The following is an 18,699-nucleotide window of genomic DNA, read 5'->3' on the forward strand; positions in this document are numbered from 1 at the left end:
AGTCATGACTCATATCATGGAGGACATGGGCATACAACAGGCCTTCCACACGGCCTACCGTCCACAGGCAAGTGGATTAGTGGAGAGAACGAACTATAGCATCAAGGCAAAGCTCATGAAGGCTATGCAAGACACAGGGAAGGGATGGGTTGACTGTTTGCCTTTGGCACTATTTAGTCTTAGAACTGCACCTAACAAAAAGTCAGGTTATTCACCATATGAAATCTTGTTTGGTAGTATACCTAAGATAGGATGTTATTATCCACAGGAATTGCAGCATAAACATGGTGATTTAACTGCTTATGTGAAAAGTCTAACTGAGAGACTAACCCATCTTCATGTTGTAGCACATGATTCCCTTCCAGATTCTACTGCAGATCAGAATCCACATCATCTCCAGCCAGGAGATTGGGTGTACCTGAAGAGACACGTGAGGAAATCTCTGGAGCCCAGATATGATGGCCCATTCCAGGTGTTACTAACTACACCAACATCTGTGAAATTGAAGGACAGAGAGGCTTGGGTGCATGCATCACACTGCAAACTTTTGAAAGTTAAGTTTGGATAAGAAGAAACAAAAAAAATGTACAAATTACTAGGCCCCAGGCCAGATAAAGCACTTTGGGGAATAATATTGGTGTCCCACTGGTAACAGTAGGCACTATTCTTGCCATATACGTTGTAGTTGGGGAAAAAGATTGTATGTGTAACAAGAAACTGACAGGTCAAAACCACACATACAAGAAAAACATAAGTGATGAAATAGGGCAACACAAAAGAGAGTTACATGACATTTTGGAGAAAGGAGGAGGCAGTGAAGTGAACGTCACACGCCAGGAAAGGGAAGTAAAAAACCCTATCCATGAATGCAGAAATCTGTCACTCACCCCAAAATGTATTTGTGAGCACTGTGGACATCCACCAGAAGAGTCATGTACAGAATGGTGTAAGGCCCCTAGTGGATCAGACCAAAACATGTTGCTACAGTTGCATCAGTTAGTAGGGAATGCCCTTGACACAACAAATTGTTGGGTCTGCTCTCATGGTCCCACCTCAGCAGGACGGGGAGAGTGGACATTACTTCCCATCACATTTGAGGAATGGGAGGAATTTCAAGAAGACTACACTGATGAAGTATTATTTAAGGCAAGATCAGATAGATATTTTAACCAGAAACCACCTAAGTTGCTGGCACATCTAGTTACCCCAGAGGTATTCTTTTGCATTGAATTTGAAAAAAGGGAAAGGGAAAGTGCAGTTGACCACAGACAGGTTCAACAGTATCCATCAAATGTCTACTTAGGAACATTTTACCCTTGTACTATAGCCCCATTCAGAGTAGGTGGTGTAAAGGGGGAGACAAAGCCAGGAGAAGCTCCATACCCCATAACCCTTACAACCTATAGAGGGATACCACTTGAAGGGAGATCAATGATAAATATTGGAGTATGGCCAGGACCAGATTTCCCTAACTGGATGAATGAGACGGGAAGCACCCCTGCTCAGTTAATGGTACATGGAGATACCAGAGTAGGACTAGAGAACATAAAAAGTATGTGGGACTATATAGCCCCTTAGCTTCCAAGAGATCTGTATTTTCTATGTGGAAAATATGCCTATAAGTGGCTCAACTATGGTGATTATGGGAATTGCACCTTAGGATGCATAGTACCATTAGCAAGAGCAATAGATCATGAGGAGCTGAAAGAAATGATTAAAAACCAAAAAGGGCAAGTGAACAAGTATAGTCCTATGCACAGAGGTAGGAGAGGTAAAGCAAGCAGGGAGAAATGCAAAGAAGCTAATCTATGCACCCTGGCATGAGAGAATGGGATTTCTGGACCTCTTTGGGTCAAATGCATATTACAGAGTTGAATCTCCTGCAGGATTCTTAGATGACATTACAGAAATTTATGATAGTACCTTCAGATATGTAGGTAAAGAAATTCAAGAAATAAAGAAAGAACAGTTACAACACAGGCTTTTGTTGGATTATTTAACAGCTCAGACAGGAGGTTATTGCATGACCTTGTATACACAGACAGGAAAGTTGTGTTGTACATTTATTACCAATGAAACAGATAATGCTCAAGAAATAGTGGAAAAACATGTACAAGAGATAGAAGATGCAAAGCTGACTTATGGCAACAAACATAACATCCCTGACACTCTAGAGGGTGAATGGGGTTGGCTGTCATGGCTGAATCCAGTTTCATGGTTCAGTGGAATTAAAGGATGGATTGTAGGAATCCTAATGTATTTGTTAAAAGCAGTTGGAATTGCAATTTTATTATATTTGTGTTTTAAGATGCTGCTTTGTTGTTTTTCAGTTTGCCAGAAACGAGTAAAGGATGCTTTGGACACCTCCAAATATAGGTCAATACAGAAGCGTCTAGCGAAGCAGGTCCAACAACAGTCTGCCCTAATGGATATGAATCAAAGGTCTACCAACCAAAGCCAAGACAAAGACACCAATTTTGTGACAAATAGGGTGTAGCTTCCTACCTGTAGGGAGATAGGTAACCATCAGTATCATTAGAGTAGACTGTTATTGCATAGACTTGTTAGGAATGTGCTAGATAAACCTGTAATCTTTGATTTATTATAAAAAGGAGGGAAATGTTAGCTTAATGTTTTATTACTATATTGTGTTATAATAATCAAATGGATAAATACACATATAGGAGGTTTTTGTGTTAAATAAAGAAGTGAGTTCCAAGTAAGGGCTGAATATGTTATAAGCCTCACTATATGAAGCAGATTTAATGAACTGTATTGAGCTTAGAGACAGTCAGCAAACTTATCTGTACTATATTTATCTATATGAAGTAAAGGACAGCTGGAGACAGCAATATAAGTACAGAGTTAAGAATATACTCTGCTGGTAGGGAGAAACATCTATAGAAAGTGTATGATGTAACCAATGCTGTAAAATGAACTGTACACTGCACATTTGCTGATTACCAAAGATGGAAAGAACATATGTTATATTGAGTGTGCCCCCACCTTCGGGGACAGTAATGTGAGCTGACCACCATGACTAATATGTACAATGTGCCTTATATATGCTCTGAAGACAACACAGTAAACAGATTACTTATGAGACATACGGCTGTGTGTCTTATTGAGTTCTCTCAGCAATACATTATGACCTGATATCCAGAGGTGACATGATACTTGAAGGGATCCACAGGCTACCTAGACAGCAACGATATCACAGACGCCACAGGAAGAAGTCTGGTGGTGGCAGCATAGTACCCGCCCACTGCGCAGTGGGTGGAGTCAGTAACACGCGGTTACTGGCGGTAAGCGGGAATCCCATAAATGGCCAGGTCCCGTGTGACCTGGACTCCATTCTGTGACATTGGGACGCGAGGTGGTGAGTGCTGTCGCAGGTGTCCGGTCACAGATAGTCACTTTGGTTTATTGGTGAGACCCTAAATCCCACCTACCTTATCCTCCTGTGGGATCCTGTGATTCTCCTTTGTACAGTCCTGGGAATACAGAGGATGGGGACATCTCTCTGGGGTAGCTCTGTTACTGGGCCCATCTGTAGGAGACACACAGAGACTGAGTACAGTGTATATATGTGATTATCAGATGATGTGTGTATATAGGGGCCCCCATACCTGCTCTCCCCTGTACAATACATGACAGTCTCCTCTTACCCAGTGATGTGAGGGGCCGGTGATTCTCCATCATCACGTCCTTGTACAGACCCCTGTGTTCCTCTATATATTCCCCCTCCTGCATGGAGAGATGGACAGTGACATCCTGACACCTTATAGGCACCTGACACACCCAATGATACACACTATAGAAAAAGAACATCGTCACAGGTTATCCTGACATTCTTAGTGTTATGTTAGTCAATGTGAATTTAAGGAGATGCTACCTACTACCACAGTGTATACACAAAGAGCAGAAATCTGCAGCTGAATGGGCGCCGGTCACTTCTCATATATAAAACACAAGCTTTTATTAAAAAATATTAAAATAATAGAACTCCTCACAAAACAGCCCATAAAATAACAAACGCAGAGGTTATGGTAGACTTACCTATATCACCCTCTTTCTCTGAAGTCCACAGGTACTACCTTGGGATATATAGTAGCGACAGCGGAACGGGCACCAAACAGTTAAGCTTTTCAGACTCCCAGGATGCAATGGGCCAGCCCCCTATATCCCTGCCTCCCGGTTCAGGCAATTCAGTTTATTCCAAAGCTCAAGGCAGGAGCAGTTCAAGAGAAGACCTATTCAGGTGAGAAGAACATACACACACTTCTATACCAAAGGACAGGAAGAGGTTAGTAAGCGAACAGATTTTCAAATCAGGTGCCTCTGGGTGGGATTCTCTGTGGACTTCAGAGAAAGAGGGTTGTCTAGGTAAGTCTACCATAACCTCTGCTTTCTCTATCAGGGTCCACAGTGATCCACAGGATCTACCTTGGGACGTCCCAAAGTAGCTACTAGTGGAGGGAATTCTCCTGATTGCAAAGGAGAATCCTTCGCCTCAAATGCAGCATCCTGAGATGCAAATGTGTCAAAGGCATAATGTCTAATGAATGTGTTAATGGATGTTTTAATGGATGACCATGTAGCTGCCTTACAAATTTGATCAGCTGAGGCGCCATGGTAGGCTGCCCAAGAAGGTCCTACCTAACGAGTAAAGAGGCCAGACACATTGGGCCCAATGCAGATCTGATCGCTGCTGTGCATTTTCGAAGCACTGGGCGGGCGCCCAGCATCCTCTACGGACTACGAGAAAATGATTTACCGGTAGGTAATTAAAATCCTATTTTCTCTTACATCCTAGAGGATGTTGGGGTCCATTTTAGTACCAAGGGGATGTACCAAAGCTCCAAGTATGGGAGGGAGAGTGCTGAGACTCCTGCAGAACAGACTGACTAACATGAGGTCCTCAGAGGCCAAAGTATCAAACTTGTAGAACTTAGCAAACATGTTCGACCCTGACCAAATAGCTGCTCGGCCAAGCTGTAAGCCGAGACACCCCGGGCAGCCGCCCAGGAGGAACCCACCTTACGAGTAGAGTGGGCCTTGACAGATTTTGGACATGGCAAGCCTGCCGTAGAAATAGCATGCTGGATAGTGAACCTGATCCAGCGAGAAATCGTCTGCTTAGAAGCAGGACACCCAACTTTGTTGGGATCAAAGAGAGAGTCCGATTTCCTGTGACGAGAAGTCCTCTTCACATAAATCTTCAAAGCCCTCACAACATCCAAGGACTTGGAGGAAATTGAGGAGTCAGTAGCCACTGGCACCACAATAGGTTGGTTGATATGAAAAATTGATACAACCTTAAGAAACTGCTGACGCGTTCTGAGCTCAGCTCTATCATCATGAAAAATCAAGTAGGGGCTCTTGCAGGACAAAGCCCCCAATTCCGACACACGTCTAGCAGATGCTAGAGCCGACAGTGTGACCACCTTCCAAGTAAGAAACTTGACTTCCACCTTCTGCAAAGGCAAATACCAATCCGACTGTAAGAACTGCGGCACCACATTAAGATCCCAGATGCCGTAGGAGGCACAAAGGGTGGCTGGATGTGCAGAACCCCTTTCAAGAAAGTCTGAACCTCAGGGAGAGCACCCAATTGTTTCTGGAAGAAAATGGATAAGACCGAAATCTGGACCTTAATGGAGCCCAAGCGTAGGCCTACATCCACACCCGCTTGCAGAAAGAGGTGAAACCGTCCCGTTGAAACTCCACCATAGGAAACTTCTTGGATTCACACCAAGACACATACTTCTTCAAAATCCAATGGTAATGTTTAGACGTTACTCCCTTCCTAGCCTGGATCAGGGTAGGGATGACCTTCTTCGGAATACCCTTCCGAGCTAAAATCAGGCGTTCAACCTCCATGCCATCAAACGTAGCCGTGTTAAGTCTCGATAGGCGAACGGCCCCTGTAGGAGAAGGTCCTCGCAAAGAGGAAGAGGCCTCGGATCCTCCAGCAGTAATTCCAGGAGATCCACGTACCAAGCCTGTCTTCGCCAGTTCAGAGCAATGAGGATTGCCTAAACTCTTGTTCTCTTTATTAGTTTGAGAACATTTGGAATAAGTGGAAGTGGAGGAAACACATACACGAGTTACCAAGGCATCCACCACCACTGCTTGTGGGTCTCTCGACCTGGAACAGTACCTCCGAAGCTTTTTGTTGAGGCGGGAGGCCATCAGGTCTATCTGAGGAACTCCCCACGACTTGTTACCTTTGCGAACACCTACGGGTGGAGGCCCCATTCTCCTGGATGGAGATCGTGTCTACTGACGAAGTCCACTTCCCAGTTGTCCACTCCCAGAATGAAGATGGCTGACAGCGCCAGCACGTGCTTTTCTGCCCAGAGGAGGATTCTTGTCACCTCTGACATCGCCGCTCTGCTCTTCGTTCCGCCTTGACGTTTTATGTAGAACACTGCCGTTGCATTGTCCAACTGAACCTGAGTGGCCCGATCTTGCAGAAGATGTGCCGCATGTAGAAGACCGTTGTATACGGCCCTCAGTTCCAGAATGTTTATCGGAAAGGATGGATTCCAGACTTGACCACTTTCCTTGAAAGTTTTCCCCTTGGGTGACTGCTCCCCAACCTCTGAGACTGCATCCGTGGTTAGAAGGATCCAATTCTGAATTCCGAACCTGCGGCCATCGAGAAGGTGAGAAGCTTGCAGCCACCATAGGAGCAAAATCCTGGCTTTCGGCGACAGGCATATCCGCTGGTGCACGTTTCCAGGAGATCCAATTGGAAGAACCGTGCGTGGAATCTTCCATACTGTAGAGCCTCGTAAGACGCTACCATCTTCCCCAGAAGGCGAATGCACTGATGAACCGATACCCAGGCTGGCAGCGGGCAGCCAGCATCATACTCACCACCTCTTCTTTCTTCTGGCTCTGTTAAGGGGTGGCGGCCGTCTTGCGGGAGTGAGCGGTCGCCTCGGGGGCTTGCGATCATCACCGTCAGGAGCTCAGTGTCCTGTCAGCGGAGATAGAGAACCATTAACTTCTAGAGTTGGTTCCTACTCCCCCCCTTAAGTCCCACAAAGCAGGGAGGCTGTTGCCAGGAGCCTGCCTGTGACCGAACAACTCAGAAAACAATAAAAACTAGAAAAACTCCTCTAAGAGCTCTCCTAGCTGTGACCAGCTCCTCCGGGCACCTTTTCTAAACTGGGTCTGGTAGGAGGGGTATAGAGGGAGGAGCCAGCCCACACTATCAAACTTTTAAAGTGCCCATGGCTCCTAGTGGACCCATCTATACCCCATGGTACTAAAATGGACCCCAGCATCCTCTAGGATGTAAGAGAAAAGAACTTTAGCTGTCAACCATTTGAGATCCACTCGAAACAGTGGTTCAAAATGAGCAACTTGAAGTGCCCTGAGAACTCATTCTAGATCCCAGTGAGCTTTAGGGGGAAACAAAAGGAGGTTGAATGTGAAGCAATACCTGGAAAATAAGACGATACGGTAAGAACTTACAGTTGATAACGTAATTTCTCTTATGTCCACAGGTATACACAAGATAACATTGGGATATGCCGGAGCGACAGCGGAAATGGCACCAAACGGTCACAAGCTTTCTGGTCTCCCAGGTGCATCGGGACTTCACACTATAATCCCGCCCACTGACTCAGTCAAATCAGTTCTTTCCACCGCGATTAGGCAGGAGCATCAGGTAGAAACCTATTTAGGCGATAAGAAAACACATGCACACCCTTCCATACAAGAGGGAAGATGTTTAGTGATTGTCAAGATCCTCAAATCAGGTGCGTCAGGGTGGGACCCCTGTGGATACCTGTGGACATAAGAGAAATTACGTTATCAACGGTAAGTTCTTACCATAACGTCTATTTCTCTGGCTGGGTCCACAGGTTATACACAGGATAACATTTGGATTCCCAAAACCAGTTTTAGTGGTGGGGACGCTTCTGATTACACAGGAGGACCTTTCGCCCGAAGTCTGCGTCATGAGAGGCAAAAGTATGCAAGGCATAATGTCTGATGAATCTGTTCATGGAAGACCATGTGGCTGCCTTATAATTCTGTTCTGCTGGAGCACCCTGTCGTGCTGCCCATGAAGGACCTACCTTACGTGTAGAGTGAGCAGAGACATTAGCCGGAGTAGGGAGATCTGCACGAGAATAAGCTTCTGATATTACCATTCGGAGCCATCTTGCCAGCGTCTGTTTACTAGCAGGCCATCCTCTTCTATGAAATCCGTAGAGGATGAAGAGAGAATCTGTTTTTCTGATGGCACTAGTACGATCTATGTAGATTCTTAATGCTCGGACTACGTCCAGCGACGCTTCTCCCGCAGAAAGTCCCGATACCTGAAAAGCTGGGACTACAATCTCTTCATTAAGGTGAAACTTTGAAACCACATTCGGAAGATAACCAGATCTGGTTCTGAGAACTGCTTTATCTGGAAAAAAACTTAGGAAAGGAGACTTACACGATAATGCTCCTAAATCTGACACTCTTCTGGCTGACACCATTGCCAGTAGAAAAAGTACTTTAGCCGTTAACCATTTAAGCTCTGCTCTCTTAAGTGGTTCAAACGGAGGTCCTTGGAGGAATTTAAGATCTAGATTCAAATCCCAGGGAGCTGCAGTAGGAACAAATGGAGGTTGAATATGCACAACTCCCTGAAAGAAAGTACGTACATCCTGTAATCAGCAATCTTTCGCTGAAACCATACAAGTTAATGCTGATACTTGAACTCTCAAGGAAGCTACTTTCAAACCTTTATCCAATCCTGCTTAAAGGAAATCCAAAATCCTGGATACTTTAAAAGATCTTGAATTCAAACTTTTTTCAGTACACCAATGAATATAGGCTTGCCATATTCGATGATAAACACGAGCTGAAGAAGGCTTTCTTGCTCTAAGCATAGTTTGGATTACTTGTTTTGAAAATCCTCTAGCTTCTAAGATAGAGGTTTTAATAGCCACGCCGTCAAAGACAGACGATCCAGATGACTGTGACAACAAGGACCCTGCATTAGCAGATATGGACGTTGAGGGAGCAGTATCGGTGCTTCCACGGACATTCTCAGTAGATCTATGTACCAATGCCTTCTTGGCCAAGCTGGAGCTATTAGAATTATGGCTCCCTTTGCTTGCTTTATTTTTCTCACTACTCTGGGTAACAGAAATATTGGAGGAAACAGATACGCCAGATGAAATTTCCATTCTACTGACAGTGCGTCTACAAGGACCGCTCCGGGATCCTTTGTTCTTGATCCGTACCTCGGAACTTTGTTGTTTAGACGAGACGCCATGAGATCTATCTCCGGTAGACCCCATCTGTTCACTATTGTCTGAAACACTTCTGGGCGTAAAGCCCATTTGGTTTCCTGAATGGTGTGTCGACTGAGAAAATCCGCTTCCCAGTTCAGTACACCTGGGACAAACACTGCTGACAATGCTGGGAGATGGAGTTCTGCCCTACTTAGAATGGGAGTTACTTCCTCCATCAGTCTCTTGCTGTGAGTTCCTCCCTGATGATTGAGGTACGCTACTGCTGTCGCATTGTCTGAGTGAATCTGGACCGGTCTTCCTTGCAGACTGTCCTTTGCCTGAACTAGAGCCATATAAATGGCCCTTATTTCCAACAGATTTATTGGCAGGCGACTTTCCCTTACGGTCCATTTTCCCTGGAATCAAAACCTTCCGAGTACCGCACCCCCAGCCTTGCAGACTGGCATCTGTTGTCAGGACTTACCATTCTTTTATCCAAAAGGGTCTCCCCTTGTTTAAATGGTCTGTCTGTAGCCACCACGCTAGAGACCTTTTTACATTTACTGGAAACTTTATCATCTGCTTTTTCAACGTCTGATGATTTCCGTTCCATTTGGTCAGAATAAGGTGCTGTAAGGTCTGGAGTGGAATTGCGCATATTCCACCATGTCGAAGGTTGATACTATCAGACCCAACAGTCGCATTGCTGCATGGACTGACATTGTCTGGGTGTGCAACGCTTCCTGAGTCATGACCTGCACCTCGACTATCTTTTTATCTGGTAAGAGAACTTTCTGTAGACCTGAATCCAATATGGCCCCCAAATGAACAATCCACTGTGACGGATTCAGAGACGACTTTTCCCAATTTATGAGCCACCCGTGTCTCTGTAAACAAACTACTGTCTGTTGAAGATTTCTCTAAAGTAACTCCTGCGAATGTGCTAGGATTAACAGGTCGTCTAGGTATGGGAATATTCTTATCCCCTGCTTGCGGAGATAAGCTGCCATCACCACCATAATTTTGGTAAACACCCTGGGTGCTTTTGCTAGGCCGAAGGGCAAGGCTTGGAACTGAAAATGTTCCTGAAGGATGGCAAACCTGAGGTAACACTGATGAGACCGTGCTATAGGCACATGTAGGTAAGCATCCTGTACATCCAGAGATACCATGTAATCTCCCGGTTCCATAGCCAACATTATGGAGCGTAATGTCTCCATGTGGAACCTTGGGATCCAAATGTATTTGTTTAACATTTTCAGAATGAGAATTGGTTGAAATTACCCATTTGGCTTCTGGAGCAGAAATAGATTGGAGTAAAACCCCTGTCCCCTTTGTAATGGAGGTACTGCGACAATCACACCTGACTGCAGTAATTTTTGGACTGCTTCTTGCAGGGCATTGGCCTTCGACTCTATACAAGACGGGCCGGTGCAAAAAAATCTTTGAGGAGGCTGCCTCCTGAATGGGAACCCATACCCCTGAGATACCACCTTCGGCACCCAAGCATCTGTTGTCGACTTTTGCCATATGTGTGCAAAATGAAGGAATCGGCCACCAACCCTGGAATCCTTCAGGCGGAGGCCCATCTCTTTCAGGCTGATGGTTTCTGTTCAGGCTTGGAAGCTGGCTTTCTACTAGCCCATTGCTTCCTACCCCCGGCCGATCTATTGGACTGGGGTTGCTTAGACTCTTCTTTAGCTTTCGCTTTGCCTTGCCATCGAAATGGCCGAAACTTCGAACCCTTGGTCTTAGGGTTATAACTAGCCGGAAATCTGACCTTCTTTGATTCAGCTTCCTATTCTAGAATATCAGACAATTGTTTTCCAAACAATATATTACCAATGAAAGGCAATGCTTCCAATTCTTTCTTGGATTCAGCATCTGCTTTCCAGGTACGTAGCCAAACTGCTCTACGAGCGGCTACTGTCAAGGCTGAAGCTTTAGAAGCAATTGTACCCATATCAATTGCTTCTTCTTCCAAATATTGGGCGGCTTTTCTCAATCGGCTCAAATGATACTTTTGCTCCCTATTAGGAGAGAGGCCATTCTCTAGTTCCTCTATCCATTCGCCCATTGCCTTTGCTATCCAGGCCGAAGCCATAGCAGGTCTTACCGCTGCTACTAAGAGAGAAAATATATTTTTCAAGAAGCTATCTACCCTTCTGTCAGTGACATCATTTAGTGAGGTAGATGACAGTGGTAAAGCAGACTTATGCACAAGTCGCAGTACATGTGCATCTACTTTTGGAGGAACTTCTCTTTTCGAACAATACGCAGATGGAAAATAGGATTTTAATACCTACCGGTAAATCCTTTTCTCCTAGTCCGTAGAGGATGCTGGGGACTCCAAAAGGATTATGGGGTATAGAAGGGATCCGCAGGAGACATGGGCACACTAAAAAGACTTTGACTGGGTGTGAACTGGCTCCTCCCTCTATGCCCCTCCTCCAGACCTCAGTTATAGGAACTGTGCCCAGGAGAGAGACATTTCGAGGAAAGGATTTTTGTTAAACTAAGGGCGAGAGACATACCAAGTCACACCACAAACACACCGTACAACTGGATTAGCAGGAATACCAGATAACAGTATGAACCAACAACAGCAACAAGCTGAATCTAACTGATACACAACCTTTGTGTAACCGAAAACAACCATGGGGTCTATACCAAAGCTCCAGACTGGGCGGGAAAGTGCGGACGACTCTGCAGCACCGATTGAGCAAACATGAGGTCCTCCTCAGCCAGGGTATCAAACTTATAGAACTTAGCAAAAGTGTTTGAACCCAACCACGTAGCTGCTCGGCAAAGTTGAAGTGCCAAGACCCCTCGGGCAGTCACCCAAGAAGAGCCCACCTTCCTGGTAGAATGGGCCTTTACTGACTTCGGCAATGGCAACCCAGCCGAAGAATGAGCGTGCTGAATCGCATTACAAATCCAGCGTGCAATAGTCTGCTTGGAAGCAGGATTTCCAATCTTGTTGGAAGCATACAGGACAAACAGAGCTTCCGTTTTCCTAACAAGCGCCATTCTGGCGACATCAATTTTCAAAGCTCTTACGACATCAAGAGATTTTGGGACTGCCACAGGTACCACAATAGGTTGATTTATGTGAAACGAAGAAACCACCTTCGGCAGAAATTGTTGGCGAGTCCTCAATTCTGCTCTATCCACATGAAAAATCAAATATGGGCTCTTGTGAGACACTCGTCTGGCAGACGCCAAAGCCAAAAGCATGACCACTTTCCAAGTGATAAACTTTAACTCAACCTTTCTTAAAGGTTCAAACCAGTGAGACATAAGAAACTGTAACACTACTTCAAGATCCCACGGTGCCACAAATGGAGGATGGATATGCAGCACTCCCTTCACAAACGTCTGAACCTCAGGAAGGGCAGCCAATTCTTTTTGAAAGAAAATAGATAAAGCCGAAATCTGGACTTTGATGGAACCCAATTTCAGGCCTGCATCCACGCCTGCCTGCAAAAAGTGGAGGAAACGACCCAAGTGAAACACCTCCGCAGGAGCTGTTTTGCTTTCACACCCCGACACATATTTTCTCCAAATACAGTGATAATGTTTTGCTGTGACCTCCTTCCTAGCCTAAAGGAGAGTGGGGATGACCTCCCCGGGAATACCTTTCCGAGCTATGATTTGGCGTTCAACCTCCACGCCGTTAAACGCAGCCGCGGTAAGTCCGGAAACACACAGGGCTCCTGCAGTAACAGGTCCTCTCTTAGAGGAAGGACCAAGGATCTTCTACTAGTAACTCCCGAAGATCCGGATACCAGGCACTCCTTGGCCAATCTGGAACGACAAGTATTGCCTGAACCCTTGTTCATCTTAAAATCTTCAACACTCTTGGAATGAGAGGAAGAGGTCGGAACACATACACCGACTGAAACACCCACTGAGTTACCACTATTCACTGCACTGGCTTGGGGGTCCCTCGACCTGGAACAATACTTCGGAAGCCTCTTGTTGAGGCGAGACGCCATCATGTCTATTTGAGGAATTCCCCAACTCCTTGTCACTTCTGCAAATACCTCTTGATGAAGGGCCCACTCTCCTGCATGGAGATCGTGTCTGCTGAGGAAGTCTGCTTCCCAGTTGTCCACGCCCGGAAGGAAGACTGCTGACAGTGCGCTCACATGCTGTTCCGCCCAGCAGAGAACTCTTGTGGCCTCCGCCATTGCCACCCTGCTCTTTGTTCCGCCTTGGCGGTTTACGTACGCCACCGCTGTTATGTTGTCCAGGGAGACCCTGAAGAAGGTTCTTCGCTTGCAGGAGGCCGTTGTAAATGGCTCTTAACTCGAGAACATTTATGTGGAGACAAGATTCCTGGCTTGACCATTTTCCCTGGAAACTTCTTCATTGTGTGAATGCACCCCAGCCTCGGAGATTTGCATCTGTGGTCAGCAGAACCCAGTCCTGGATTTCCGAATCGGCGTCCCTCTAGAACAGGCTTTCCCAACCACGGTCCTCAAGGCACACCAACAGTGCAGGTTTTAGTGATATCCAGGCTTCAGCACAGGTGACTAAATTAGAAGCTCAGTTATTTTGATTTAACCATCTGTGCTTCAGCCTGGATATCACTAAAACCTGCACTGTTGGTGTGCCTTGAGGACCGCGGTTGGGAATGCCTGCTCTAGAAGGTGAGAATCTTGCAGCCCACCACAGGAGAGAAATCCTGGTCCTGGAAGATAGACTTATTTTCCGGTGCATGTGCGGTGAGACCCGGACCATTTGTTCAGCAGATCCCACTGAAACACCCGGGCATGAAACCTGCCAAACGGAATGGCTTCGTAAGCCGCAACCATCTTCCCTAGCACTCGAGTGCATTGATGAATCGATACTCTTGGCGGTCTCAGAAGCTCCTTGACCATGGTCTGTATTTCCAGAGCTTTGTCCGCCAGAAGAAATACTCTCTGTAGTTCCGTGTCTAGGATCATGCCCAAGAAGGGCAGCCGAGTTGTCGGGAATCAACTGAGACTTTGGCAAATTTAGAATCCAACCGTTATTTCGCAGAACCGACAGGGAGAGTTCCACATTTCTTAGCAACTTTTCCTTTGATTTCGCCTTTATCAGGAGAACGTCCAAGTACGGGATAATTATGACCCCCTGCTTGCGAAGGAGTACCATAATTTCCGCAATTACCTTGGTGAAAACCCTTGGGGCCGTGGAAAGCCCAAACGGCAACGTCTGAAATTGGTAATGACAATCCTGCACCGCAAATCTTAGGAAGGCCTGATGAGGAGGATATATCGGGACATGTAAGTAGGCATCCTTTATGTCGACTGACGCCATAAAATTCCCCCCTTCTAGGCTGGAGATCACAGCTCGATCCAATTTTGTACTTGAAAGTTTTCAAGTATGGATTGAGGGATTTTAGGTTTGGAATCGGTCTGACCGATCCGTCCGGCTTCGGCACGAGAAAGAGGCTCGAATAGAACCCTTCCCCCCGTTGGGACGGGGGAACCGGCACAACGACCCTCTGTTGACACAGCTTTTGTATCGCAGCAATTACCAGTTCCCTTTCTGGAAGAGAAACTGGCAAGGCCGACTTGAAACTCCAGTTTGTAACCTTGGGACACTATGTCTAAGACCCAAGGATCCAGGACCGATTGAAACCAGACCTGACTGAAGAATTTTTATTTTTGAGACGGCCCCCCACCGGCACGGACTCCCGCAGGGGAGCCCCAGCATCATGCGGTGGACTTGGTAGAGGCGGGGGAGGACTTTTGGTCATGGGTGCCTGACACGGCAGGTGTTCCCCTTCCTCTACCCTTTGAAGCGAGGAAGGACGAGCCCTTTCCTTTTTTGTATTTAAAAGCCGAAAGGACTGCATCTGATAATGGGGCGCCTTTTTCTGTTGTCTGGGAACATAAGGAAGAAAAGATGACTTACCCGCAGTAGCGGTAGACACCAGGTCAGCAAGGCCATCACCAAACAAGACCCAGCGCCCTCCTGGCCGAGACCGCCATGGCATTGGCTCTTGATCCCAAGAGGCCAATATCCATCGCAGCATCCTTTAGGTAATCTGCAGCGTCCTTGATATAACCAATAGTCAAAAGAATGTTATCCTTATCAAGGGTATCCATGTCAGATGCCAAATTATCAGCCCACTTAGCAATAGCACTACTCATCCACGCTGACGCCACAGCAGGCCTGAGGAGCGCACCCGTAGTGACATAAATGGCCTTTAATGTCGTCTCCTGCTTGCGATCCGCAGGATCCTTGAGGGCAGCCATGTCAGGAGACGGAAGCGCCACCTTTTTGGACAATCGGGATAGAGCCTTGTCCACATTGGGAGACGACACCCATTTCTCCCTGTCGTCAGAGGGGAAAATAAGATTTTAAACCTACCGGTAAATCTTTTTAACCTAGTCCGTAGAGAATGCTGGGGACTCCGTAAAGACCATGGGGTATAGACGGGCTCCTCAGCCAAGGTATCAAACTTGTGGAATTTAGCAAGTGTTTGAACCTGACCAAGTCGCCGCTCGGCAAAGCTGTAATGCCGAGACGCCTCGGGCAGCCGCCCAAGAAGAGCCCACCTTCCTAGTGGAATGGGCCTTTACCGAATTTGGTAACGGCAATCCAGCTGTAGAATGAGCCTGCTGAATCGTGTTACAGATCCAGCGAGCAATAGTCTGTTTAGAAGCAGGAGCGTCAACCATGTTGGCTGCATACAGGACAAACAGTGCCTCTGTTTTTCTAACCCGAGCCGTCCTGGCTACATAAATCTTTAAGGCCCTGACCACATCAAGGGACTTGGAATCCTCCAAGTCACCCGTAGCCACAGGCACCACAATGGGTTGGTTCATATGAAAAGATGAAACCACCTTAAGCGAAAATTGAGGGTGAGTCCTCAATTCTGCTCTATCCACATGGAAAATCTGATAGGGGCTCTTGTGAGACAAAGCCGCCAATTCTGACACCCGCCTTGCAGATGCCAAGGCCAACAGCATGACCACCTTCCAAGTGAGAAATTTAAAGTCAACTGTTTGAAGAGGCTCAAACCAGTGAGATTTTAGGAACTGTAACACCACGTTAAGGTCCCATGGTGCCACTGGGGGCACAAAAGGAGGTTGGATATGCAGCACTCTCTTTACAAAAGTCTGGACTTCTGGGAGAGAAGCCAATTCCTTCTGAAAGAAAATTGATAGGGCCGAAATCTGTACCTTAATGGAGCCTAACTTTAGGCCCATATCCACTCGTCTGTAGAAAGTGGAGAAAAAAGGCCCAGATGGAAATCTTTCATAGGAGCATTCTTGGCTTCACAACAAGATACATACTTCCTCCAGATACGGTGATAATGTTTCGCCGTCACCTCCTTCCTAGCCTTTATCAGAGTAGGAATGACTTCCTCCGGAATACCCTTCCCCGCTAGGATTTTGTGTTCAACCACCATGCCGTCAAACGTAACCGCGGTAAGTCTTGGAACACGCAGGGCCCCCTGCTGCAACAGGTCTTCCCTGAGAGGAAGAGGCCACGGATCTTCTCTGAGCATTTCCTGAAGATCTGAACAGGCCCTTCGAGGCCAATCTGGAACAATGAGTATTGTCTGCACTCTTTTTCGTCTTATGATCCTCAGTATTTTTGAGATGAGAGGAAGAGGAGGAAACACATAGACCGACTGAAACACCCATGGTGTCACCAGGGCGTCCACCGCTACTGCCTGAGGGTCCCTTGACCTGGCACAATACCTCCGAAGCTTCTTGTTGAGGCGTGACGCCATCACGTCCAAAGACTTGTCACCTCTGCGAAGACTTCTTGGTGGATGCCCCACTCTCCTGGATGGAGATCGTGTCTGCTGAGGAAGTCTGCTTCCCAGTTGTCTACTCCCGAAATGAAAATTGCAGACAGAGCCTTTACATGTCTTTCTGCCCAGAGGAGGATCTTCGTCACCTCTGCCATTGCCGCTCTGCTTTTCGTTCCGCCTTGACAGTTTATGTACGAGACTGCTGTTACATTGTCCGACTGGATCTGCACGGGATGATCTTGAAGAAGATGTACCGCTTGTTGAAGGCCATTGTAAATGGCTCTCAATTCCACCACATTTATGTGAAGGCAGGTTTCCAGACTTGACCATTTTCCTTGGAAGCTTTCCCCCTGAGTGACAGCTCCCCAGCCTCGGAGACTTGCATCCGTGGTTACCAGGAGCCAGTCCTGAATCCCGAACCTGTGTCCCCCTAGTAGTTGCGAGCTGTGTAGCTACCAAGGGAGCGAAATCCCGGCTTTTGTAGACAGGACTATCTTCCGATGCATCTGTAGGTGGGATCCCGACCACTTGTCCAACAGGTCCCACTGGAATACCCTGGCATGGAACCTAAAAAACTGTATGGCCTCGTAGGCCGCCATCTTCCCCAACAACCGAATGCACTGATTGATCGACACACTCGGTTTCAATATCTGTTTTACCATTTTCTGGATTTCCAGAGCCTTTTCCACCGGAAAAAATACTCTCTGAACTTCTGTGTCCAGAATCATCCCGAGAAAAGACAATCTTGTCGTCGGCTGCAACTGTGACTTTGGAAAATTTCTGATCCAACCGTGTTGTTGGAGTATGGACAGGGAGAGCGTGACGTTCTGTAGCAACTGTTCCCTGGATCTCGCCTTTATCAGGATATCGTCCAGATAAGGAATGATATGGACTCCTTTTTGACGAAGGAGGAGCATCATCTCAGCCATCACCTTGGTGAATACCCTTGGCGCCGTGGAGAGACCGAAAGGCAACGTCTGGAACTGGTAATGGCAATCCTGAACCGCAAATCTCAGATAAGCCTGGTGAAGAGGATAAATGGGAACATGCAGGTAAGCATCCTTTATGTCCACTGACACCATGTAAACCCCCTCCTCCAGACTGGAAATCACTGTCCTGAGTGATTCCATCTTGAACTTGAACCGTTTCAAGTAGAGATTCAGATTTTTTTAGGTTTAGAATCGGTCTGACCGAGCCGTCCGGCTTCGGAACTACAAAGAGGCTTGAATAAAACCCCTCCCCTTGCTGTGACAAAGTTACCAGGACTATGACCTGATCCTGACATAATTTTTGAATTGCCGCTGTTACTGCCTCTCGTTCTGGAAGAGAAACTGGCATGGTCGATTTGAAAAATTGGCATGGGGGAAGGTCTTGAAACTCCAGCTTGTACCCCTGGGATACTATCTGCAAAACCCGGGGGTCCAGTCCAGACTGAACCCAACGTTGGCTGAACAGTTTGAGACGTGCCCCCACCCGAGCGGCCTGCCGCAAGGGAGCCCCAGCGTCATGCTGTAGATTTGGCAGAAGTAGGGATTGGCTTCTGCTCCTGGGATCCTGAAGTCGTGGAGGACTTCTTTCCCCTTCCCTTACCTGCAAAGAAGAGAGAACCTTTGGCCTTTTTGTATTTATTGGGCCGAAAGGACTGCGTGTGAGAGTGATATGTCTTTTTTGCTGGTGCAGGAGCAGAAG

At 46.8% G+C, this 18,699-nt stretch overlaps 1 protein-coding gene across 1 annotated transcript in view; it reads right to left on the minus strand.

Annotated features, from left to right (window-relative positions):
• LOC135054657 (gastrula zinc finger protein XlCGF26.1-like) overlaps nt 1-18,699 on the minus strand; it is a 113,371-nt gene that overhangs the window by 18,216 nt on the left and 76,456 nt on the right. Inside the window, exons 2-3 of the mRNA XM_063957898.1 lie at nt 3,669-3,747; nt 3,453-3,550 (exon numbers count right to left, since the gene is read on the minus strand). Of these exons, the coding sequence (XP_063813968.1) occupies nt 3,453-3,550; nt 3,669-3,702 (132 nt within the window). The 5' untranslated portion in view covers nt 3,703-3,747. The remainder of the gene's footprint in view (nt 1-3,452; nt 3,551-3,668; nt 3,748-18,699) is intronic.

This window comes from Pseudophryne corroboree, chromosome 3 (assembly GCF_028390025.1).
Source record: "Pseudophryne corroboree isolate aPseCor3 chromosome 3, aPseCor3.hap2, whole genome shotgun sequence".
NCBI lineage: Eukaryota > Metazoa > Chordata > Amphibia > Anura > Myobatrachidae > Pseudophryne > Pseudophryne corroboree.